Source organism: Betta splendens, chromosome 15 (genome assembly GCF_900634795.4).
Source record: "Betta splendens chromosome 15, fBetSpl5.4, whole genome shotgun sequence".
In the NCBI taxonomy this organism is placed as follows: Eukaryota; Metazoa; Chordata; class Actinopteri; order Anabantiformes; family Osphronemidae; genus Betta; species Betta splendens.
In genome coordinates, this window is record NC_040895.2 from 11,453,831 (window position 1) to 11,479,267 (window position 25,437).

General features: G+C 46.5%; 1 protein-coding gene and 1 long non-coding RNA gene across 2 annotated transcripts in view; one reads left to right on the plus strand and one right to left on the minus strand.

Annotated features, from left to right (window-relative positions):
- The window catches only part of LOC114870645 (uncharacterized), a 66,339-nt gene that overhangs the window by 15,027 nt on the left and 25,875 nt on the right, over window positions 1-25,437 (minus strand). Inside the window, exons 3-4 of the long non-coding RNA XR_005898696.2 lie at window positions 9,899-9,961; window positions 7,834-8,050 (exon numbers count right to left, since the gene is read on the minus strand). This is a non-coding gene — a long non-coding RNA (uncharacterized LOC114870645). The remainder of the gene's footprint in view (window positions 1-7,833; window positions 8,051-9,898; window positions 9,962-25,437) is intronic.
- The window catches only part of zgc:171482 (zinc finger protein), a 33,060-nt gene that overhangs the window by 1,432 nt on the left and 6,191 nt on the right, over window positions 1-25,437 (plus strand). The window contains exons 2-6 of the mRNA XM_029175562.3: window positions 8,814-8,930; window positions 10,801-10,893; window positions 15,770-15,947; window positions 18,212-18,469; window positions 23,828-23,924. Coding sequence (XP_029031395.1) covers window positions 8,820-8,930; window positions 10,801-10,893; window positions 15,770-15,947; window positions 18,212-18,469; window positions 23,828-23,924 — 737 coding nt within the window. The 5' untranslated portion in view covers window positions 8,814-8,819. The remainder of the gene's footprint in view (window positions 1-8,813; window positions 8,931-10,800; window positions 10,894-15,769; window positions 15,948-18,211; window positions 18,470-23,827; window positions 23,925-25,437) is intronic.

Below are 25,437 nucleotides of genomic sequence, written 5' to 3' on the forward strand. Positions count from 1 at the left end.
TGCAGCAGAACGGACACAAATGCACATTAAACGTCACATTAGACCGGCAGGAAATCCTTTTTTTTATTCCTGCAAGTCTACAACATGTTATTATTTTATCATATGGTCAACGAAATGGCAGAAATTAGGAACAATCAGAAGTGACCTTTAACAATTCTTAGAGGTCACCCTTGACTTCTTCAAATTGCTTTGTCCAGATGACACATATGACCTACAGTAGAGCTGAAAGGATTAGTCAGCGAACAGAAAATGTATTGTCAAGTATTTCGACAGCTAATTAATCATAAGTTGCTTTACAAGCAGAAATGCACAATACAGTACATCCGTGCTCCAGCTGCTCAGCAGAAGTAGAAACCCAAAGACTTAATGCAAATTAAACGTGCATTTGTTCATTTTCTCACGTTAGAGATTAACATGAATTATAGCTGAATAAAAGCAGCTTGTATTAATATACAAATTCTTATTCTGTGCATTGTAGGTAACATTAAAGCGAACCGTGAAGCTTAAAAAAAAACAGTAAATGTGCAGCAGCTCCATCCAGCTGTGACCCTCGCAGACTCTGTGCCACTGTTTCCTTCCCCTGTTTCAGTCTCACCTGAGGTGCAAAACTACATCTGGGGAAAAATCTGATTAGTCGGCTGACATCATTTACCCAATCCTCAGAGAATAAACCGAGAAGCAAAGTGATTCCTAAAAAGTGTCTCCTCACACACACGCACGTACACACGCAGACGCACACGCACGTACACACGCAGACGCACACGCACGTACACACGTACGCACACGCACGTACACACGTACGTACACACACACACACACATGTACACACGCAGACGCACACGCACGTACACACGCGGACGCACACGCACGTACACACGTACGCACATACACGTACACACGTACGTACACACACACACACACACACACACACACACGTACACACGTACGTACGTACACACACACACACACACACACACACACACACACACACACACACACACACACACACACACACACACACACACACACACACACACACACGCCACACACCACACACACACACACACACACACACACTGAAAGCAATAACCGAGCCAGTGATGCTCCTGAAAAGTGGCTCCTGCTTCTCCTGGTTTTTTTCAATAGGACAAGGATTGATTGAGTGGGTGCGCACACAGCGCGTGTGTGCATTCCTATTCACGGGTGTGCGGCTGCTCTAGTATCTGTGCGACTGATGGAGCGTTGCGTGTAGGTGTGCATATTTGTGTGTATGTTTTTCTTTCCTCTAGGAGTGCTCCATAGCAACAGGCAGCATATCTCCTTCAAATATCTTCTTCTCGCACATCGTGCGCTCTGACCTTTCTGCTGACTGTGTGCACGGGAGCTTCTGCACGGGTGCGTGTGCGTTAATCCGCGTAGCCGTGTGCATCGGTGTGTAGGCCGCGTGACCTTTCTTAGTGTACATTCATTAATAGCTGCATAATAACTAATGAAAACCCGCTGCGCCCGTCTACACCATCAAGATACAGAATCCGTCTCACAGCGGCATCGGTGAAGTGCGAACCGCTTCTTGTGCTTTTCCTCCTCTCAAACAAAGCAGATGTCAACACAACTGTGCCGTATTGATAACAAGCCGATATGCTGTGAACAAGTGGCGCTTCGGAGTTTGCAGCCGTGTACCTCTCAGCGAGCGGCATCTTTAATATACATCTCGACACGGTTGTCGCGTTATGTTAATATCAGCGTTGGACTAATAACTGGTTACACGTTTCATATCTGGGCGAAGCAGAAAGAGCTCTTTAGAAATCAATTTTCTTTCGCGCCATCATCGGAAACCGGCCTGCTGCCAGATAGGGAGAGGACGAGAGGAAGAGAGGGTGGCATTGTGTGTGCTGTGGGTGCATTAGTAAATGACAAAAGGAAAACATGAGTATCAGATGTGAAATTCATTCTTCTGAATTGCTATATTCAACTAAGTGAGCTGCTGGCTTTCTTAAACGTTCATAAACAGGCGCCGGGGAAGAGCTGACGTAGCTCATGAATGATAGCAGGCTTGTGTCCTGCTCAGTCCATGCTACAGTGTGTGTGTGTGTGTGTGTGTGTGTGTGTGTGTGTGTGTGTGTGTGTGTGTGCACCCGCACAGCATGTGGTCTCAGCTCATACATATCAATAGCGTTTTTCCTTTTGTGTGCATGTCTGTCTGATGATAATTTGCATAGTGCAGTATGCTGTTTTGGATCATCGCATGCTGCTTCTGTGGATGGAAACCACATAACGAAGAGGGAGCTCCCCCATTGCAGAAGCATTGCTGTATGTGTAAAGGCTTTTGGCCTCATTTTGCTTTTTTTCATGGAAATATTTCCGAGGGAGAGAATAAACAAACACCGCCTTTCATCTTCAAATCCCTTATCAAACTCATTCTGTACAATATATTGTGTGAAGCAAACAGGAAAGGAAGCAGAGTTCACATGACTGCAACAGGCAGTAATTTATAGGGTGGTATGTGGGTGAATACTGTTATTTTCTTCTTTATTCACTCCTCTGACTGTGGTTTAGTCCAAGTCTTCTAATTTATTATTTGAATAGACTGATTTTACGCTAAAAAAAACTCACCTAAAATAGTTTCAAAAGCGTTTTTGCTGGTTGTCTGATGGTGTGTTGACAGCCGCGATCAATGCCATTGATTGTTTTCTTGTTCTTGCGCTTCCAGTTCGCTGTAAGCCCTGTTCTCTAACACACACTCAAGGTCTAAGCAAGCCTCAGTCCAAAAGCTCCAAGTCGATCTTCTCACAATGTGCTACTGCCAAACGGGGCAAAATTCCCCGCAGCGCGAGAGTTAAGCACAATCAATCATCATAATGGAAACCCCGATCCAGCACAGCCTAAAAACAGCCCCAATGATCACTTATTTTACATTAACACTGACCTTGACCTACGTAACTATTCCAGCCAAGTTGAACAGGGACTTATGCAACGGGGCAAAGAAATCAAGTGGATTTATTAGATTTCATACAGAGTGTGTGTGTGTGTGTGTGTGTGTGTGTGTGTGTGTGTGTGTGTGTGTGTGTGTGTGTGTGTGTGTGTGTGTGTGTGTGTGTGCCATTACTCTCACACCTTGCACAAAAGGTGCATTAATAAGCAGTTTTCACCCTCTGGCTTGTGGAGGGCATCCCTGCAGGCATGGAAGCTCACATTTACCCCAACTAACAGACATGCTCATAGACACTTAAACACAGACACACATGCGATACCAAGAATAATTGTGCACACGTCCCACAGGACGGAATTACATCATCAACTCTCTGGATTGTTCTGAAACTATTTTTACACCTGCTTCATAGTTAAATCACCAGCTCTGCAGTAAAAAGGCGCATTTTCTAATAAATTACGTTATATTTGTGTTTCTCCAGCCTTTTGGATACAAACAAGCGGCTTGCTTTGCTGATTAGAGGAAATTGTTGCAGTGCAGATTACCTGTTTGCAATCAGAGCAGCTCCTTGATGACACAGACAGAGTGAGAGGATTGAGGGATGCATCATTTGGTTTGTGCCATTGTGGTTGTTCCAATTTTTGCAATTTTATGCCTGATTAGTTTTACTGGTTATGTTTCATTGCATTTATGATTTGCAACAGATGTCTCTCATACAGTAAGCAGATCTGTGTTGCAGTTCTTGATTGGACATGGCTCTGGTGAGTATCTACTGGTCTGTGCATTAAACTAAGATGACCAGTTAAACTCACTATGCTAATGATTTTGATTGATTACATTTTGCTTTGTTGCATTCTCACACTAAGCCTTGAGTTGGATACAGACTCCGGTCTAATACATTTGGCACTGAAGGTTTTCTGAGCAGAAATCAAGGCATTGTTACTGTAGCCTTTTAGCCTAAAGAGGAAAATCTTAAGATGAAAACCTTGGCAGGAAAGTTTCCCCAAAGAGGATGAGAACACTTGGATGAAATGTGCCAGAGTTTAAAAACAATGCAATTAGTTGTTAATTGAACAGACAGACCCCAGCAGTTTTGTTGCCATCTAGCATAACATCCCCCATATGTTACAGTAACATAACAACCCCCGTTTTAAACTTCAGCCTGCCTTTTGCCTCCCCCCATTAACTCAGTGCGCCTAAAAGTCTGTTACTGAAAACATGCACACATTCAGATCGACACAGGGAGGCAGAGATGTGCTCGGTTAAAGTGGGAAAAGTTAACTTTGCCCGGGATAATAGTCTTCTTTCACCCTCTAATGAATCCATATTGTGGCCTAAAGCAGTAGATTTGCCATTAATAGCATTAACATCTAATGGCCCAGAGAGACGTTTTTTCACAGATAAAAGAACGAAACTACCCTCACGAATGAAAAGGTCGTATAAAGACAGAGAGGTTCTAAAGTCTACAGGAATGAGAGAAACAGAGGTGACTAATAGATTCTTTGCCTTACAAACTGCTGTGCCCTGAGAGAGCTCTACTGAGGACTCCCTGTTCAATCTCATTTATCTCCTGATGGACATTTAATGGCTTTTTTAAGCTTTTAATTAAAACGAAATTTGTCTTGTTTACTTGTTTTTTTAGTACTTAGCAATAGACACATTTCAGTCAGCAAGAAGCACACAGTGGTTCCAAGTATCAACTAGATAAAGCATTTCCTGAAGAATCACACCGATTGCTGTGATGCTGAATATATTTAACAAGAATTGCAGAAACATTTAAAACATAGCTGAAAGTAGCTGATGAATTGAAGGTATATGTGAATATTTCTGAAGCAAAATCAAAGTGCTTTAAACAGAGCTGAATAACTACATAAGAAGCAGCAGCTGCATTTCAAAATAGAATGAATATTTAGAATAAATCAGTAATTTTAGCCATAAATCAAATCACATTCAGGCCACATGAGATGTAAACCTTGATGCTCTGAATGCATCACAGGTCTGGTTTGTCTTTATCAATACAGTACACGTCACTAGGATATTTCTTTTCATATAGTACATCCTTCTTAAATATTTCAAATATATCCCCTCATGAGATTGAGTGTGTCTAATTTCAATGAGCATTGCATTTCTTCAGTAGTAATGTGCATATTCATGTATCTTATCTTCTTCCCCAAGAGTAGGTAAGTCTAGCCTACAAATGAGTAATCCCTGCCCGCAAGGCCATATTTTCCCCACTGGGAGAGAAAGGAGGTGGAAGTGGGGCAGAGGGAAAGAGAGGCAGACATGAGAGGCACTCCGTGTGTTTGCCGTGCATAACAAAAATGAGACAAAAATGTCCAAAATGGTATTTGGGCCACAACAAGCATTGAGCAAATAAAAGACGGAGTAATAACACGACACACACACACAGCCCCGGGTTGAGGAGTGCTGCCCTGACCTTGTCCTTCTCCTCTCTCGTTTTGACTGCGTGGAAATGAACAACAGAAAACAAACACAAACTCTAATCCCGTATTTGTGTCACACTTTAGTTCTGCATTCTACAGCGAGACGTGTGTATTTGTACCATGGCGATATTTGAGTTCGTATATGTTTGTAGCTTGCAGTTTTGTTGCCGGAACAGTACAAAGCAAACATCTCCAGTGCAAGTACAGTGTGAGTGTGAATTTGGATTCAGGCACTGACTCCAGCTCTTTGAAGACTACATTCCCTCAGTCTAGCACCTTCCACTGCTGAGGAGGGAAAGGGGGGCAGTCGAAGGGAAGGCTGTGTTCTAAAAGATGACATTACCCAACGTAGACCAGTGTGTTACATCAAAGTCACACAGTCATGTCCCTTTGTGATGTATGGTTCCATATTCTTAACCCTGGAACCTTTTCTTTTCCTATACCCACCGGTGACTCATTAGACAGGTCATTAGGCTCACAGCTGATGTCACTATCCCATTGTGTGCATCAGAGCAGCACTTTATTTCATCTACTGTAGGTCTACTGTATATAATAAATAGGAAAGGAGGGCAAATTATTCCATTTCAGCGCCGACACCTCCTGATGTAGCAGAAATGGACAGACTGAGGCAAGAGTGGGGAAAGGAGGAGACTTAAAAGAGGCCCTGCCACTGTGACCACCTGCCGTTTTCCTCTCTGTTTATCCCTCGGCTTCCATTTCTCTGTTGTCCTCTGTCTTTCACTCGTTCATTCACAGTATAAATTTCACCAGTAATGGTATTTTTCAGCCGAGCAAATGACATTTGTAAGAAGTCTCTGCTGTTCCTTGCTGTGGTTAAGATTATATGTTCCATATCTGCGGGTACAATGGGCCTCTCATTTATATTAGTAATATTGCAGCTTAATTAATATTCTACACCCGGATGGATGAAAAGCGGCATGACTGGCAGCATTTATTAGAAAAGTACTAAAAGTCACAGAGAATGCAATGGCAGCGTTTTAACGAACAGTGGGCCAGAGGCTGAGAATCCAGGGAGGGCTCAGAGTTCACATCTACGTTAAATACTTGATGGGGTCTGAAAAGAGAATCCTCTTAGGGTTCATTCTCTCCTAAGATGCCTCGGGCTTTTCATACCCCTGCTAGGACTCATTTTGTGTTTGCAATTCTGTGTCAAAGTGTTCCATTTTTACTGAGTTGCTGTTTGTCACTTCCCTCGCTTTAACTGTTATAATATACATACAAACATAAGTATACACACATTCACGCTGTCTGAATTGTTTCTGTCAGTCTATATGCAGATGCAGTCTTAACCTTGAAAAAAAACAGCTTGCTCAAATGGGAAGAGACTTATGATTATTATGTGGCAGAGCTGTAATGTGACCATTAGCAGCAATGGGCACCGATAAAACTCCAACCTAGAGGCAGAGGGTTTGAAAACACTGATCCTGTCTTTTGCTTGACTGAACCGCGTTTCCCTATGAACAGACAACGTCTCAAACCTTAGTGGAAATATCTCTTTTCATATGAGACAATGAGGGTTTCAGAAGCGTTTAAAACTTGCTCATCCATCCAGCAATATATACGCGTACTGTATCCATCACCGCCGGTTACATAAAATAACCTGTGACTCTGGTAAACAGCACCGTAACTCCTACATTCCCTTCGCATGCTTTATTTTTCCCCTCCTCGTTTCCGCTCTTTTTCCTCCCTCTTTAATCTTTTCCCCACTATCTGTCGCTCCATCTTTCTGCTCCATTGGCTATTCCATTAATCTCACCAACAGATTGCCTCTATTAATTAGTCTGCATCTCCCATCTTGCATGTAATAATCAGAGGTAATAGAGATATTAGGAAGATAAGGATATTTCTGCCGTCACAATCACTTTTAATTAGCTGGAAGATTAAAAGATAGAGTCGCTTCTGCATGGCTGACGTCCAGATGGACAGACCAAGGTCTTTTTTATGCTACAAAACTTGGATGATGGCACATTTATTATGTCAGTTTGCAAAAACGTTCCATCTCATGAGACCCTTTACATTGTGGAGAGAATAATGTGCCCCTGGCTCAAGACAAAACAAGCCTCCATCTTGTCATCAGTGACATTTTATAATTAATAAACCAGACGCATTTGACTTACTAAGCACCAATCAACGTGATGCTGGGGTCTGTTGCTAAACTGAATGCATTTGCAGCGTTGTTTGATTTTAATGTGTGTGGGTCGGGCTATACTGCAAGTTCAATTAGATAATGGAGAGTGACAATGCAGCATGTCAGCTGTTAAGTGGACGGTTCAGACCGCTGTAATTAGCAGTGCTGTGTGAAGGTGTGTGTGTTTATGTGTACGAGTGCATTGGACAAAAGGTAATTACACACTGCGCTGGAGATAAAGAAAAGTCATTCCTGTCACTAGTTATCCCTGCTGACACATGAAGGAGATTTTCTCTGATCTCATCACTAACCTTGCAATTCTTGTGATATCATGCCAGATAAAAGGCCCCATTTGTTCTAAGCTCCGGGGGCTGACCTCTGAGGCGTCCATGTATGGCGGGCTATGAAACACTTTGTCCCTGCAAGCGCTCTTCCTTGGGGCGAGTAGCTCATCCAGTTTAATGGTTGATGTTCCTGGACCGCTCCCCGCAGACCCGTTACTCACCCCCAGCCCTGTCAGCGCAGCGCCTACAGGGCACAACATAATGAAGAGAATGGAAAATTTGAAGGCGAGACCCCAGAGCACGTCATTAAACCATTTTCTATTGTGGTGCTCAGAATAAAAGTGAAAGAAAACACAGCTGCCAGGTTGTTAAAAAGCCAGAGTCATGACAACCGCTGGAACACTAAGATCTCACACTGGCTGGACAAACCAAGCACTGACAATGTTTGAACACAGAGCTCATCACTAGGGAATCTAGCTGGAGACTTTTTAAGAGTTTACTTCAGAGACTAGAATCCTTAACATAGTTGCTCTTAGCTGTACTGTTTCCTGAACATCATTTGGCATCATCATTTCCTCCCAATATTCAAAAATTATTGGTTTATGCAGATTTTAACAGAACTGTGCAATCCGTCTTTGTGATTGTTATTCATATGTTATTATGTCAATCACATAACACATTGAAAGGGTTATGGACTACATTTAAGTTAGTTTTGAGTGCAGATTTTTTTGAACGTTTCATAAAAGTTTTTGCTAAGTAAAAAGCATAAACCCAAGTCAGAGCCTCAGGCCATTGTTTCAAAGACCGGAGCCAAAATCATCCATGAGCAAATGTACTGACGGTGAGAATCAGCATATTTTGGGCTGAACTGTCACAACGAATTTGTCACGTCGAAGGAAGCGGTTTCTAAACCAAGTTGGGATGCATGCACCTCCAGCACCCACTGCAAGGTTCACCGGCATTCCATTCTGCACTGCAACCATGCTCATATGTGCGTATCTGTGCAGTCCCAGATGAAGATGAAGTCTGCGGGCGTCGTGGACGGAGGCTTGTTCACAGAGAGCTACTGTAACATCTGCAACGCCCAGCTCATCTCCGAGTCACAGCGCACCGCTCACTACGAGGTGAGTCCGGCTCTGTTCACCACTGGTCCGTCTCTGTCGTCTTTGGCTTCACTGAACACAATGCGAGTAGAGGGACACGAGAGGAAGTTGGGCCAAACCGGGAGCAAAAGTAGGAATACGGTTGTGCTTTGACAGACAGATTTATGCATCGCACACTTTGCATCAGCCTGATTTGTACCAATTTGTGCTTGTGGCGTTCAAACAGTGCTCATCCATTATACATAGACTTAATGCAGCATGGTAATGTTAGTCACTGGCACAGATACACACACACACACACACACACACACACACACACACACACACACTCACTCTTTTGTTTTAATGTAGTCTACCTCTCAGCAGATTCCCTAAGAGTAATTTAATGAATGGCCATTAAATAATCAGCACTGTGCATTATTTAACCCGGATGCATGTGTGTGTGTGTATGTGTGTGCACAGACACGGGCGCACGTGCCTAAATGAACTGCATTGAGGTTACCCTTGATTAGAAGGCACAATTGGGATTAACAAGGAAACTAATGAGGACAAGGCCGTTAACTAGAAAGAATTAGGCAAGGACAACAACAGTGTGCACGGGTTTGCACGCATACTGTACCAGGAGCACTTTAATAAACAGCCTCTTAACGTGAACCTGATAAAACACACAGATGTAAGTTGTGCAGATAAACGTACAGGCGACTGTAGGTTAATGTGCTGTACGGTACATCCCAAGGGGCAAAACTATAAAGGTCAGTAGGTCAGTGAGACCCAAACACGAGCATGGGAGCTATTCAGGAAGTGGGGAAGCTTTTGGAGGCCTCAGATACAGTGAAAGTCTTCACGTCTACATTAACAGTTTTACAATTATAGCAAAGTAGCTGTTATTTTAGTACGGGTGACTGACATATACTGGCTCATAATCCATGGTCAAACTGTTCAGAAACGTCAGTGCTACACATTTAAATATGTTTCTAGGGTTTAGATACCTTCTAGAGGATGCTGTGGCATTTTCAGTTGTCATCAGTCCCAACTTGATCGGACACTCCCAACTGAAAAGAGGGAGAGAGGAAAACACACATTGTCCATTAGGGAGTGGTGGGCATTGAGGGTCAGTGCGCAGGTAACCATGGCGTCACAGGGTCCCACTTTGGGGCCATCTCCCAGAGCCACCACTTACATGAGATATACACCTGCAGTACAAAGATGAGTATAGGGCCGGACACACAAACACACACAACCTCTGACAAAATGTATCAAAGTTGTCAGGCGAGGAGGCATGTGAGGTAGAGGGAGGAGGACGTTATCCTGGGGCCAGAGGATTCAATCTAAGCACTGGAGCAGCGAGAAGAGTGCTTCGGTGTCCTACGCTCTCGCAGTGTGTGATCTTTAGCCATGATACACTAAATCTCATCCATAATATGCCATTTGATTCTCTTCCACTTTAATTAACTCCATCTGCAGTCTGGTTTTCAGATTTGACATTTTTTCTCCTTTAAATTATCCTCAGTGTACCTTGCAGATAATAATACATGAAGGTTAGCTTCCTTTATACACTTACTGGTATCTTTTAGTACTGTGAGTACCAATAAATATTAATACAATAATACGTATGAGATTTAAACCTTCAAAACAATTCCTTTTTATTCAACGTGAGCTAAGTAAGAAAAGCAGTCTCGAATCCCTCATCACCTCCATATTTAACTACTTACTGTACTCAGCTAAGCTGGCCCAGGCCATTAGTCACCGGGCCGAGGGCAAAATGTCTGATAGCACCGTCAGCTGGAACCCAGATAAAAGCTGGGAGGGAGTTGCCAAGGTGGACCGACGGTCCCACATGGCTCCGATAAAACTCACTTCAGTGTCTGACGCTTTCTTTTTCCTTCCTCAGAGTAAAAAACATGCCAACAAGGTACGTCTGTTCTACATGCTTCACCCTGAGGACGGAGGACCGCCTTCCAAGAGGCTGAGGCCAGATAATCCAGTACGTTCTCACTCGCTGCGTCTCATTTGGCAGATACAGTATCTGCTGCTGAAATGTGTGAATATGTGGCGCTTTCTTTCCACGTATGTAGATGATAACAAGCTGATTCTGCTCAGCATAATCCTTCACTAGGGCCTCTACACTCTCAGGCTTGGTCACTGCAGCCAATTGCTCAAGGGAATATTTGTTTGATCTGTTGTGTGCTATAATTCTCCCAGGAGAGCTTATGCCTTAGCTGTGGTCTTTCTGGTAAGGTTTAGTGGAAGCAGCTGCCGCCAAGCGGCTTTATATCTGCCTACTGCAGGCCATGGCTAGGGAGGTCAGTGCATTACTAATGTTTGTATGTCTGCGTGTGCATGTGTGTGTACTGTAGGTGGCTCATTGGTACAGTATTGTAGATTTCAAAAGGAACTCTTCTACAGTGAACTGTCAGAATGTCAACATAATCCCTATTTTGCTATGAATTGTGATTGTTACTAAGGACTTGGCGCGTTTGTGTTCGTTTCTTTGCTCAGTATGTGTGTATAAGTGGAGAACTGTGAACGTGTTGTAATAGACTGCTGTGACAGTGCGTGTCCCATTTATCTCGCAGGCCTGTAAATCCCACGTGGCCTAATGCACATATAAACACACGGGAAGCATCCAGCCTGCACTTTCGAGGACACAGCTGGTGGAAAAATCAAGCTTCTCAAACCAACAGACAAATCCAGTTGTGGCAGAATGTGAGAGGGGAAGAGGGGGAGGTGGGGGAGCATCTCCAAAACCCGGGCATGACCACAGCCAAGGCCTCAGACCAGTGCAGGGCCAGTTACAGCCATTACCTCCTACTGTACGCTCCACTGACAGGAATTAGAACTCAGCGTTGTCTATTATGTATGACTTCAGGCAGAGACATTAGCAACGCAAATCATGAAATCCTGACACTGTGAGCAAACAACTTCAAAGGTAACAGATTAAAGGTTACTTTCCATAAATATAATCCAGCAGGGCTGGAGCACGACGACGGATCTGGATTAACGCTGTTAAATACGGGGGCGCCTGAACATCTCTGTGGGACGAGAGTTATCTGGTGTGGTCACATTTTCTTCCAGTCGAACGTACAAAGCGGCAGGCGATTACTGCTTTCAACCACTCCGGTTGATTCACTGATGCTCTTTGATGGTAGGCCACACTAGGACTCGGTGGCATTACCCTCCACTAAGCCCACCTTCCCCGTGTCCATGAGGGCGTTTGACCCGACGCTGTTCAGTCACATCCCCACACCACTTCTCTGATTCATGTGTAAGACTTATGAGCCCATCAGCATAGTTACCCAGGTGTGAGGCACAATACCTGCTACAAGGGTGCAGTGATAATGGAGCACATTCATCGGATTCAGTTCTGATGAATGACAGTGAAAAATGAAGCAAACATTTCTGATTTGCAGAATTTAAATAGAATTGGCAATTGCTGCTATAAACTATGTCTATGTACTAATAGGGTCTCTGTGCTCCATTACGCTCCACCTAGGTATTCAGATATTGCTTTTAGGAAATTACAATAAATAATAAGCTACAAAACTTACCTGACAAGCAGAAAGCAGCGGCCATTAAATAGATAGAAGGGTGAGTTCTTACAGGAATAGCTCTGCTCTGCCGCCCGGCCACGCTGCTGGTCATTAAGCTCCAGCCTGACAGCAGCTCCCCATGCAAAGATGGAGGAATCACATTCCTACTAAAAGAATGCCATTACATCCTGTAGCTTAATCAAAGAGCAAAGCGGTGATGCACATGGGCAGCAGCGCAGACAGCGTCAAGGACACATGGGTGGACACACACACACACTGACATATACTATAGACTCCATCTGTCTCCCTAAGCGAATAAGACGTGACTCAGTCCCTGATGGCGTTCACCTCATATGGGGCACCGAATACACACAAACAGAAGAACCGCGCGCACACACACACACACAGACACACACACACAGACACACACACACAGAAACACACACGTCTCATCTGCCGTACTGTAACATGCTGCGAGCAATATCACTTTGTTCATAACCTTTCACTCAGCGACGCTACATGGATTATCTGACAATGCTGGAAAAGCGATGTAAGACCAACGTCTCTCCGGAGAAAAGGAAATTCTCCCCGTTCAATCTGTTCCGTCCCTTCTGCGCTCCCCCTCTCACCGTCTTTGCACTGGTGCTCGCGCCCTGATTGACGTGCTGCAGTCCAATGGGAGCACAAGTATTTGCAGTGAATGAAAAGGTCAATGTCTGCACAGTAAAAAAAGTGCGGTGCCTTGAGGTTTCTATATCTCTGTGTAGGTTTAGGGGAAAAATGCATCAAACCTTCTAGGTTTTTCTTCCTAGTCTCCAGCTGTGCAAAGGGCAAGAGACAACAAAATGCTCGTTGCCATTGTGTTTGGTCCTCCTCCAACACTGTATTTGCACGGTCTCTCCTTTCAATTTACACTTTCAGCGCTTCTTCAAACTCCAAATGAGAGCGTCTGCTTCCCTGTGCTGCTCCACGTACATATATATGTATATATATAGCAATGTTTCCCTCAGCGCCTCGACACAGAGCACAGGGAGAACTGAGGAGGAGAGAAGAGAACGCAAACAGAAGGCCTAGCAGATAAACATGGCTAATTAGGAATCTATTGTTAGGTGCATGAGCACGATGAAGCCATCCAAACACTACAAGCATCGCTGCGAGACATACATGCCGCATTTGCGCACACAAGCTGGGAGACACACGCGATAATTGGGTCGCACGCGAACCTGCCGTGCGACAGGTAGGAGAGGCAAGAAATCGGGAACGAAGAAACGGAAAGGTTGATGACTTTCTGCAGAGACAGACGGCGGAGGAAAACAGCGCGTTAGCGATGCTGTTTATTCTTTAAAGTGGGTTGGGAGAGTGACAGCTGTAACGAGCCGACAATTATTCATATGTCAGTCACCCACACATGCTTAAGTCTGTTTAGAACTTTGCCTGCGCTGTCACCGAATCCCTGGTGTAACGTCTATCATCTCCTGAAAGACGAGGAGAGACGCTTCTCGGAGCGTCGCGCTCACGCTCGGTCTCTTACTTTTGGTGACACCGCAGCAGGTCGTCACAGTCAGTCAACGTCGCTGACCTCGGTTCACGGATCCGCGCGGCCGCTGCAGTTTACGGTGCTCGTGTACTACAAGATTTGGGCCGAATAAGATTTCCGCAGCTTTGCCCATGGGAAGGAAGGAGCGGAGGAAGCAGGAGAGGGGGGAAAAAGTGGAGGGAGAGAACAATGGGTTGAAGGACACGAGAGGAGGAGCACATTAGCTGGAACAGAACAAGGAGAGATGCTAATGAGGGCGAGATGTTGGTGAGAGAGAGAGAGAGAGAGAGAGAGAGAGAGAGAGAGAGAGAGAGAGAGAGAGAGAGAGAGAGAGAGAGAGAGAGAGAGAGAGAGAGAGAGAGAGAGAATGAAAAGGGGAAAAACTTCCAGCGAGCACAGAGGAAGAGCAAAAGACTCATCTTCATGGGCAGCGTCTCCCAATCATGAATTAAGATAATGAGCTAGATATAAATAAGCTGATTTTACATCACGTACAAACACACTTAGTCACAAGCAAGCAGGCAACACACTTTGCTTTGCTTTGCCCTCTTTTGGCAGCAGGAGGCTTTGCTCCACGCACACACCGAGCACAATGATTTGAATTTGTAGCGACTGAGGAGGAGAAGGAAACTAAAGAGGGGGAGGTCTGGGACAGTTCAGAGGGAGCCTTTAACATCATCACAGCATGGGCAAACATGGGGGAGGAGAGGATGTGAGGCGGGGGGAGTGGGGGGCGGGAGGGGGCGGTCGTGAGGCACTGCCAATACAGATAAATATTTCATCTCACAACACACACAGAGTCACTGAGACTGGTGCCCAGAGGGAGGGAGGACGCAGAGAGGAAGAGCTGAGAGTGAAGGAGAGGCAACAAGAGGGTGAGGGAGGAAAGAGGATGAGGGAAGGAAGGGAGAGAGAGAGAGAGAGAGAGAGAGAGAGAGAGAGAGAGAGAGAGAGAGAGACAGGACAGCTGAGAGACAAAGCTAAGCCTGGAAGGTAAAGGTGTCCTTAACTCTCACATCCTCTGCTGCTGACGCTAACCAGGGCTGACACGAGACACACACTCGTGCACGCGCACACACACACACACGGGCACACACACACACACATACACAGGACGCAGCACACGCCTCTCTATTATTGTCATCGCTCTCGCCGCGGCCGAGCCTCCTCTCCTCCGCCCCAGCTTGACGCCCGGGCCGGGGGAGAGGAGGGATGGAAGCAGCGAGCAAACGAAAGGGAGACGTGCGAGAGAGAGAGAGAGAGAGAGAGAGAGAGAAGCCTGGGGGAAGACGGAGTGTGACGGTGGAGGTCTGAGCGCTGGAGGAGGAAGTGGAGCGAGTGGACTGGACATTTCACTGCTGTTCAACCTGGCTTTGTCGCGGGTTGCGTGTGTTTGTACAGAATGTTTGTGTCAGTCACACACAGCCCTTGTGCGAGTCCTCCCCCCCTCCTCGCGGGGAGCGACTCCCCATCCTCGTCGCTGGTAATGAACCGGTGGTAGTGAAATGCCAGGACAGAGAGACAGATGAATATTTGAACGGCCCTCTCTTTGTGTGTGTGTGTGGATGTGAAGGAGGTCCCGGGCGGCGAGTGCAAAGTGCACCCTCCCTGTCGGCCTTCTTCGCTTTTCACACCTTCTCCCCACTGCTCCTCTCCTTGAAATTCATTCCTTTCTTCACTTTCTTCCTTCTCACCTTCCTCTTTTGCTGCCATCTCCTCCCCTGCGACGCGTTTCACCTCACGGCACATCTCCCCCCCTCTCCCCCCCATCCCCTCTTCTTTCCCTCCTCCAGGACTGTGCAGAGACCGAGGTGGACAGGAACAAGTGCTGTACTTTGTGTAACATGTTCTTCACCTCTGCTATTGTGGCCCAGTCCCACTACCAGGGCAAGACGCACGCCAAGAGGGTGCGCCTGGTGCTCGGGGAGCCTCCGAAGCTGCCCACGGCCACAACCAGCCCCACCAACACAGGTACCGCTCCTCAGGCCTCATCACACATCCTTTACTGATCAACAGCTCTACTGGAGTCTAATCTCTAACCCTGATTTAACAAAGATATCCACTTCTTTTCAGCGACACAGGACTATTTTAAGTTCAAAGCGTCTATATGGTATTTTTATCTGAAGTGGATTGGGAATGCGTTAGTCATGCTTCTGTCAAAATGTCCAGCCTGTAAAGAAGAGTGCAGTATGCGACGTACCAGAGGCCCAGGGAGTTCAACCTTAAAGGTCAAGAGGCGTTAATTTATAATGGGGTCATGATTATGAAGAAAAAAATCTCCTCGTAATTCAAGTCAGTTTTTGTTCACGCTCATGATTGTTTAAGATTCACTTCCCTTTTTTTGTGTCAGTGCTGGTGAAGCGTCTCCAGGGGAGCTTTACATAATGTGATTCAAATTGGATTCAAAGTGAAAATCCACAAAGTTATAAACACACAATTGCTAAAGAATGAAGTGTTATAATCAAGCCCCTGAGTGACTTTTGCTAAACTTTGGCCTACTTTTAGAGAAGGAAAAAAAAAAAGCGCTACTTCTCTAAAAGGCGTTGCGGACGAGCTTCCGCGGCTTTGTGACAGTGGGACCTGGAGGAGAAAAGAAAGGAGCCAACGAGCACGAGAGGAGATGAAGAGTGACCTGAGAGATGGGACGAGGATTTCAGGAGCGATTAAAGTCAAAAGCGGCCTTCATGATCACTCGCAGATGAGCGTCCACGCGGAGGATGTGCAGCCGAGCTGACAGGCTCCACTGGCACAGATACACACATCCACGGTGTCAGGAGCACAGGCGTGTAGGACAATGCAGGAACACACTCCCATCCAGCACGCAGGCACATTACAGGCGTGTTGGAGGATTCCTAGAGACCCATCACACACACACACACACACACACACACACACACACACACACACACACACACACACACACACACACACACACACACACGAAAACACCTCCCTCTGTTCCAATGTGCAGAGATCAGACAAGAAAAGGGAAAACCAGGGAAGGAAGAGGGAAAAAAAAACACAAGCCAAGATCAGTGTCTCATGCAGCTCCACACAGCTGTCAGAGCTTCACTCACGCCGGGCGCCGACGGATGACGCACCGGGGACTTCGGGGCCGCTTCGTTTTGGGAGATTAATGGCAGAAAGACGAGGGCCGAGTTTGGCGAGTGAGGCGATAATGTGGCGAAAGCAGCACGCGGGCAGAGGCAGCGTGAGTGGGTGCGGCCGGTTGAGACGAGCTGAGGCTCAGCCATAGATACGGTAACTATGCGAACACACCAAGGTGGGAGCAGCCAATGGGCTCCAACTTGGAGCGACGGCCCTCGCGCTCGCGGCCACTGGTCACGCTCTGCGTTTGTTACCGGCGAAGCTGAAGAAGCGACGTGACTCACAGGGGCTAAAACGCATGTGTGAGTGGGCTTTGTGTGCGCGACGTAGCCGAGCAGTCACCGTCGGTGCGACTCGGGAGCCACTGACACACTGTAGACGGAGAATCGGCACATTTGGACATGCCATCTGGCATTAGAAGCTCTCTCACACGTTTTGGCCGTGGACCCAACACCCCCCATGTGTTCAAATAAACAGTTTGACCAGGGATGATTTCTCAACGCGTGCACTGCTCTGTACTGTACCTACACAAACAAGCAGCCTGTTCTGGAACTTCATTCATGCACGCACGCAAACACACACACACACACACACACACTCTCTCAGGCGTGGCTTATACAGTCAATCCATAAAGCAAACACCCACGTGTTCATGCACACACACACACGCACACACTCACTCGCACACACGTACACAGTCTTCCCTGCAATGTCCTGTGGACATGTCAGTGTCTGTTGGCTATTAATGGACAATCACCATGGTAACCAGTGTCATGTCATGAGTAGCAGGTCACTCGAGAGCCTGCCATTCCTGCCTTTTTCATTTTGTATGGAGACGAGGCGAGGAGATGAGAGCAGAGGAGACGAGGGGTTCGGACGTGCGACTGCTCCCTAGAGCCACGATGGCCTCCTCCCAACCACATCTATGCTCCACAGATGTGGCCCACAGCCATTTAATGCTCAAGTCTGGAGCAGTCTACACCTGTACTGCTTTAGATGTAAATGTATTTCAAATGAAAAATAATGCCCCTAAAACATTTTAAACTTCAACTGTAGGTAAAGCTATTGATGTTTCCTCCTTCTCTACATTCCTCATCATCATTCAACCCACATGCTTGTCTCCTCCAGATTCCTCTCCTTCCACCCCACTGCCCAAAGACCCCACTGCATGTCCCCCCCCTCCCCCCGACCTGCCCTGGCCCATGGCGGTGGTCGGTGGAAACGGCGGAAGAGAAGCCGGCAAGTACTGCTGCCTGTGCGGAGCCTGGTTCAACAACCCGCTGATGGCCCAGCAGCACTACGAGGGCAAGAAACACCGCAGGAACGCAGCCAGGGCGCGACTCCTGGAGCAGCTAGCGGGGAGTCTGGATGCCACCGAGAGCACAGGTCAGCCCCCCGGCCCCCAGCCGCACACAGGTGAAGAGCATGGGCGGGCTGGGAGAGAAAAGAGCATGAGGAGGGAGCTCAGAGTCTGTAGCAGTGAGACAGCAGGCCTCTTAAACCCTTCAGGGCGATGTGTAGTTCACACGAGGTAAGATTAATCTAATTATGCACCCACAGAATTCAAACAGAGCATTTTAAAATTAGAAAAAAAAGGGATGCGGCAGCCTTTTCTGGATCGACCGCCCTCGTTCTGTGTGTAAATGTAGTAAATCGGTGTGTTTAAAGGTTAAATCATGGGAGCCACTAAAATGAAAGACTTCTCTCTATCACCTCGAGCAAATATTTACCTCTCCATTCCCTCCGTAACACAGTGACATCATGCACTTCAGACTGCAGTGACCTCACGGCTGCGTGGTTTTCACACTTTTCAGTAGCAGCAAAGTGATTTGTAAAGCTGTCATGTAACAGGCCCTCTGCTGGGACGCCGCATATACAGGACCTATAGAACAAACCCACATCACTATGTCTGCATCCAGACCAGACTACAGTTACCTCAGCAAGTCCTGGCTTTAAATGGCGCTCCTCCTTCCTTCCCCCTTCATTTCTAAACCTCCCACACACACAAACGTGGCAGCAAGAGGACACTAAGTCAACATTTGTGCCAGAGCGACGCTCTAATGAAATTATTAATAGTCCTTGGCGTAAAAGAAGCCTTTTCTGTTTTTAGTTCCCATGAGTGTGATGATCCAGCGTCACAGCACGCACGCACGCACGCGAACGCCACACGGCGGCTTCTGCGTCGCCACACATGCAAATCCTCCCTGAGCCGGAGCCGCGCTGCTCGCTGGGCGCTCCAGGTGCCGTGACACGTACCATCATCCCGAGAAGCCAATCATATTAAAGGAATGAGTCACGTCGCCGCCTACACTGGCTCAGAGGCTTTAAGTGGTGTCACGTTGGATATCGTCCTCCATCCACACACTGTGACCCAGATCCCACAACCTCAGCTAGGTTTTTGGGAGAGGTCGACTACAAATCTTAACACGTACTGTAGCTACAGAATGTACCGATGACTGCAAATATATTTATAAGAATTGGAATTTCTTTTGTTTAACAAAAAATAAGCAAAGTCATGTTTGGCCGCAAAATCTATTAGCCATCACGTCATAGAGTCAAGGGCAATGAACTGGTTTGAGGAGTGACACCATCTATTAGTTGTGGCATCAGCGAAGCACTGCGACTCCACCGTCGCCGTTCGCTTGTTCTTGCAGTTCGGCGCAGGTTTCTCACATCGGATCCTGCGTCGCTACGTCGGGTGTGAGCTCACAGGTGCGCTGGCTATAATTCCGGAGGACGGGGACGATCGCACGGCTGCAGCTGAGCTGTGCGACACAGGAGGGGAGAGATGAGGAATTCGGTCTCAGCCAAACTGCTTTCTCTTGGTTTTTTTTTGCGCGCGTGTCCTCCTTTTCTCCATGTACAGCAGATCTTTACGTTCCACCCACATCCTGCTGCATTCGTCTGTCTTTTGTGATGTTGCTTTGTGTATGTGTGTATACCACTAGGGATGCCAAACTCTCATCATGGCTCATTTGTCATCCTCATTAGCTCCCCATGAGGCCAGGTGAATTTTTCACACAACAGTATTTCCTCAGAGCCTGTGCTCCTGGATTCATTGTGTGTCTGTGTGTCCTATTGATAATACTGACCTTAACTTGCACTTGTATCTTTGTCATTCTTCCCATCGCCCCTCGGCCCCTGTCACACTCTAAAGACTGCAGCAAATCACAAAAAGCCCATGACATTTATATGGACAGCGTTTTGTACTCCTGGATTTTCCTGGTGTAATTGTGCAGACAGGACACAGGAGACCGCGCCGATATTTTCCAGAGCTTGGTGCCAGACAAAACCCTTGGAGATAGATTACAGAGGTGGGCGAGGGAGTTGCTGCGGGGGTGGCTATTGATGAGCGATGGAGCCCGGCCGACTCCACTGTGTCTTTACATAAATCTTGACATGGTTAGAGACCCCTCGGGACAAAGTCGGCCCATTGTCTCTTCTCTCTGGAGACTTGGGAATTAGAGGCGATGAGATAAGCGTCTAGAACGGGAGCGTGTGTGGGTCCAAGGCAGGGTGAGACACCAAAGGGAGGGGAGACAGGGGAGACTGACCTCTACAAACAGCATGTAAAGGTACTGTTCCTCCACCTGCAATTCTCTGGGTTATTCCTTCAATCATTTGATGCCATAGAGGGAGAATTTGAATTTAAATATGCACCAATCACTCTGTATTTTCACAATGGTTTAAGTATCAGCATGAAACGTGGAGTTCTGTTTAGCTTCATACTACTCGCATTAGTCTTGGTTTCAGCAGGGGAGGAAACTGCTGCAATCAGTGTAGGCTCCATGCGCAAGGATAGATTAATCTATGGTGAACAAAGCAGAGCAGTGAGTAAAGAAATAGTAGAGAACCACTAGTGTTTCAGCGCATCTCTTGTGTGTAAATAAGCAATGATTTGCATAAATGTTTGCAGTATAAACTGATGGTCTTACTGCATATTTACACATTCTGTATGAGCTAATTAGATCCGCAAGTCGGCTAAACTTTATTGCTCTGTAGGATTCTGTTTGGATTCAATCCGACTAACCACGTCTCCACCCATCTCTGCCATGCGTTTTGGGACATATTCCTGGAAGATGTACTGTCGAGCCTCTGCAGCAGACTGTTGGTTTTGATTGCATCTCAATGGGCTTCGTTTTGGATCCAGTTCCTTTTTAATCTTGCCGAGCGCATGGTAAACTAATGGTGTGCCACCGCACAAAGACTCTGGGGGTAGCTCAGCAAACCATTATCCTGCCTCCACAGTGGAGAAAACTACACATGAATATACACATGAATGCGGTCTCGTGGGCCAAAAAGTGAAAAATAGCAGAAAATCTACCATCAAATGTGACTTGATGTTCAGCCGTGGTGTCAAACCCATCCCACTGTTTAACGAACAACCTTCACACAACACTGGGCTTCACATTAAAAACTGAAAGGAGCCAGTGTGTGCTAATGAAACGCGCCACGGACGCCGCGTTAAGGAAACACATATTTGCTTCTCAAACAGCAGGAAGATGTTACATCACAACAAGAATCCTTTTTCCCCCAATTTCGCCCATTGCATGCGTGAGCGTGTGTGTGTAGCAGGGTTGCTAGAAGTGTCAGAAGGCTGTGTTCATGAAACGGCAGAACAAACAGATCCCCACCCACCGCCTTCGCCCATCTCGCCCCCTCTTTTCTATCTCTCTGGCATATATTCTTGTGTAATTAACAAGGCTTAGAACACCCTCGCAAATACTGCTCACGCTCGCAGCAAAATCCACATTCCCAACCCTGCTGTCTCACACACACACACACACACACACACACACACGCACACACACACACACACACACACACACACACGTTTCCTGCATGTAATTAACATGGATTAGGGCACAGCGTGGTTTTATACCAGAATTAACCAAAACACGCAGTGTGTGTGTGTGTGTGTGTGTGTGTGTGTGTGTGTGTGTGTGTGTGTGTGTGTGTGTGTGTGTGTGTGTGTGTGTGTGTGTGTGTGTGTATTAAGTATTCTGGCACACACAAGCTGCAGCATATTGTACATCAGAGCCCCTCGACCAGGCAGTGGGGAGGTGACATCAATCAGGCTGAAGGCAGGAGCTGCCTTTGTCTGTGTGCACACACATGCGTGTACTGTATAACACGCATAGACAAGAATGGTCTCTTTGTGTAATGCTGGCGGCAAAACAGAATTATAAGCGGAAGAGAATGAGAATGTGAAAGCGACTTATCAGTCCTTTATTTTCCAAATGATCTTGTTTCCAGTTAATATCCTTTCCATTAAAGAAGAACAAAAGTAATGACATTTTGGAAGAAGAGGCTGCACTGTCTTGTTTCCTCTTTCACACATGCAGATTTACTTATTAGCACCTAATAGATGCAAAATAGCATTGGAGCGAATGAAGCATGAAAGCCGTTACTCCAGACAAATAAATCAGTCACGGCTTTCTTGCAATCGTCTGCCTGTTCTTAATCAGCCCTAAAACCAACAGAGCAACTCTGACACCGTCCCACATTATGCAGCCTCGGTCTGAATGGCCTCCCACCACTGCTAACCGGATTACATCTTCATCTTCCTACGTACTGTACCTCCCAATTACTGCCACAGAAGGTCAAAAGGCGATGGACTATACAGACGACTCATAAATCTCAAGGACATTAATGACAGTAGAGAAAAGGGCACACACACACACACACACACACACACACACACACACACACACACACACACACACACACACACACACACACACACACACACACACACACACACACACACACACACAGCCAGTTGCACGTTCCTGAGAATGAAGCGCCGACAAGGTGGAGGTGTCACAGGTGGCTGTGCAGCGGGGGGAACGACACCGAGCGACTCATGTTTGACTGCTCTGACGTACGACTCAAAGCGTCGGGTTGTTCGTCTGGCGTCTCAGTGATGTTCTGCCGCGACGGCGCTGCAGTCTGTAAATGTTGGTAAACAAAATGAATAAAGCCTTCATTGCATCGCTGACAGAAAACACACAGCCAGTGCGTGTCATGCTGCTGATTTCCCTACTCACATCCACACACCTTTCTCTCTCTCTCTAGATTAATATATATTAAACAGGTAAATATAGATTTTCATCAGTTTCTCCTGCAGTCGTCTAGTTTAGTAACGGTGACAGTCTTCTTCCTCCGTCTCTCCTGTTTTCTCGGTACCGTCTACCTCACCCTCCACCCTCCATCCTGCCTCCCCGTCTCTCTTCGCCCCACTCTGTCGCTATTTCCATCCTCTTACATCTATTTTTGGGTTTTCATCTCGACCACCTGCAAGCCCTCTAATTAGTTCACATCTGTGTGCAAGCGGCACCATCTCAAGCACGCATTCAACAATACAATACGGCGGTGCATGCGCGCACGGCTGTGCCACGGTGCATCTCAGACGCGATCAACCTACCGCACCGTCCTGCTCCTAACCCATAGTGTCCTAATTCTCCCACACCCTTGAAGTTTCAAAGGGCACCTTCACACACACTTCTATACCCATGGGCTCTAGAAGAAGCCACTGATCTGAAGAATCTAAAAATGTAACTGGCTTTCTGCTAATGATTAGTCTAATCAAATCTTTTTCCAGATGCTCTCTAATTAGGGAAATTAGCCTCCATTGCAGAGTGTAAAAAACAGACAGTAATTTGGTGTCAGTTCAAAATGTTGATTTTTAACTGATCTAATATGTGAACACTAACTACTGTACCTGTGTGATTGTCTGTGCAGGGCTGCGCAGTAGCTACTCGTGCAGTGTCTGCAGTGTGGTCCTTAATTCCATCGAGCAGTACCACGCACACGTCCAGGGCTCCAAGCACCAGAACAAGTGAGTGCAACAAATTAGCATTTCGGAGTGAGAAGTGAGCGGACAGATCGACCAGGAATCTGTCGTGAGGACACAATGTACTGTGATGAGTGCCCCTGAAGAGGGACAGGAGGATGGTGTGAGTGAGGTCCACTCATCATCGGTTTCTTACAGTATTTCTATTAGTCAGACTCTATCTCCTATTAGTTTACAGCCCACTCGCCTTTCTCCGCTGATGCTGGTCTAGACACGCTGAGGGCTAACAAAGGGAAGGAACAGGCTAAGGGCCCGTGCACCATCCAATCAATGAAAACAAGCTTGACCCCAAGGCCGGGTGAAGTTCTAGACGGGGACCTGAGGATGCAACCTCCTCTGCTGTACCAAGAAAGGGCTAAATGTGCAATGCCAAGTATTCTCCAGCAACAGCAAACAGCGAGGCAGCAACAAAGACGTACTGTACGTGAGGGGAAAAGGAAAAGTCAGAGCTCAGAGTCGGGCCGCTGCGGCGTCTTGTGTGAATGGGACCGACTGCTCCCAGGTCTGCAGCCCTCAGAATAGAAAACGAGGCAGCCAAGCCCGGTGCAGGAGCAGAAAAAGCCGTACATCATCTTGGAGCGTGATCTGCTGACCTGCTAGAACTAGCTACTCTCCCTGGAACAATCTGTTAAGCCTACGTGTTGCAAAAAGTCCACGTTACTCCCGTTCAGAAAAAGCCCAGCCGCAGAGATCTCATTACCCCAAAACCTGCACCCACTATAGTTTGTGTACAATTCCAGCCTCCCAAGGCTCGTAGTGAGCCCACCGCTGTACTCGCCGTACACATACAACTGTACAGTAGCAGTAAGAAATAATAGGTTATAGGCTGGACAGACAATGACACAGGCAGTCTGACAGATACGCTGGAGCGAGTGAAACGCTCACATGCAGAACAGCGAGCCACGTGGAGGCTGATAGGCAGTAATGAAGGTCAGTCACAGAATGCAGGCACTGTATGAGATAAGGAACAGTTCCATTCCATGCATTAATGTGAGATAATCAACCATAGATTGATAACGTTTATACTACACTTGCTTCCTTTACTTTGAGAGAAATCTTGAGGCATTTTAAGCCAAAACTCTGTTTACTCACACTCAAGTATATTTGTCTGGGCTTCATGCACCAAATGTCTGCGAGTGCATCATGGATGCTATTCATCTACTGTAGCTATGATTTTAAATTTAATATTTCCAATTTCCCTAACTTATTGCTGTGTAGGTGCAGCAAATACAGCTTTGGGCAGTTCAGCCTGTTTCCCCTGGAAGATCCTCTCAAGCTCCACCAGATTAGATATAAAGCATTTGCTATTTTCAGGTCTCAAAAATGTCCTATGGGCTTTAAAATCTGGGATTTGCTGAAGCCGTGTTTCTTTGGATGCACAGGTCTAGGTACTGTACTTCTAAATAGATTGCCATCCTCTAATTTTTATTCTACGCATTGTTTCTGATGGGCTGCATCTAAAGCAATGTTGTTTGAATAATCCACAAGAGAGTCCTTA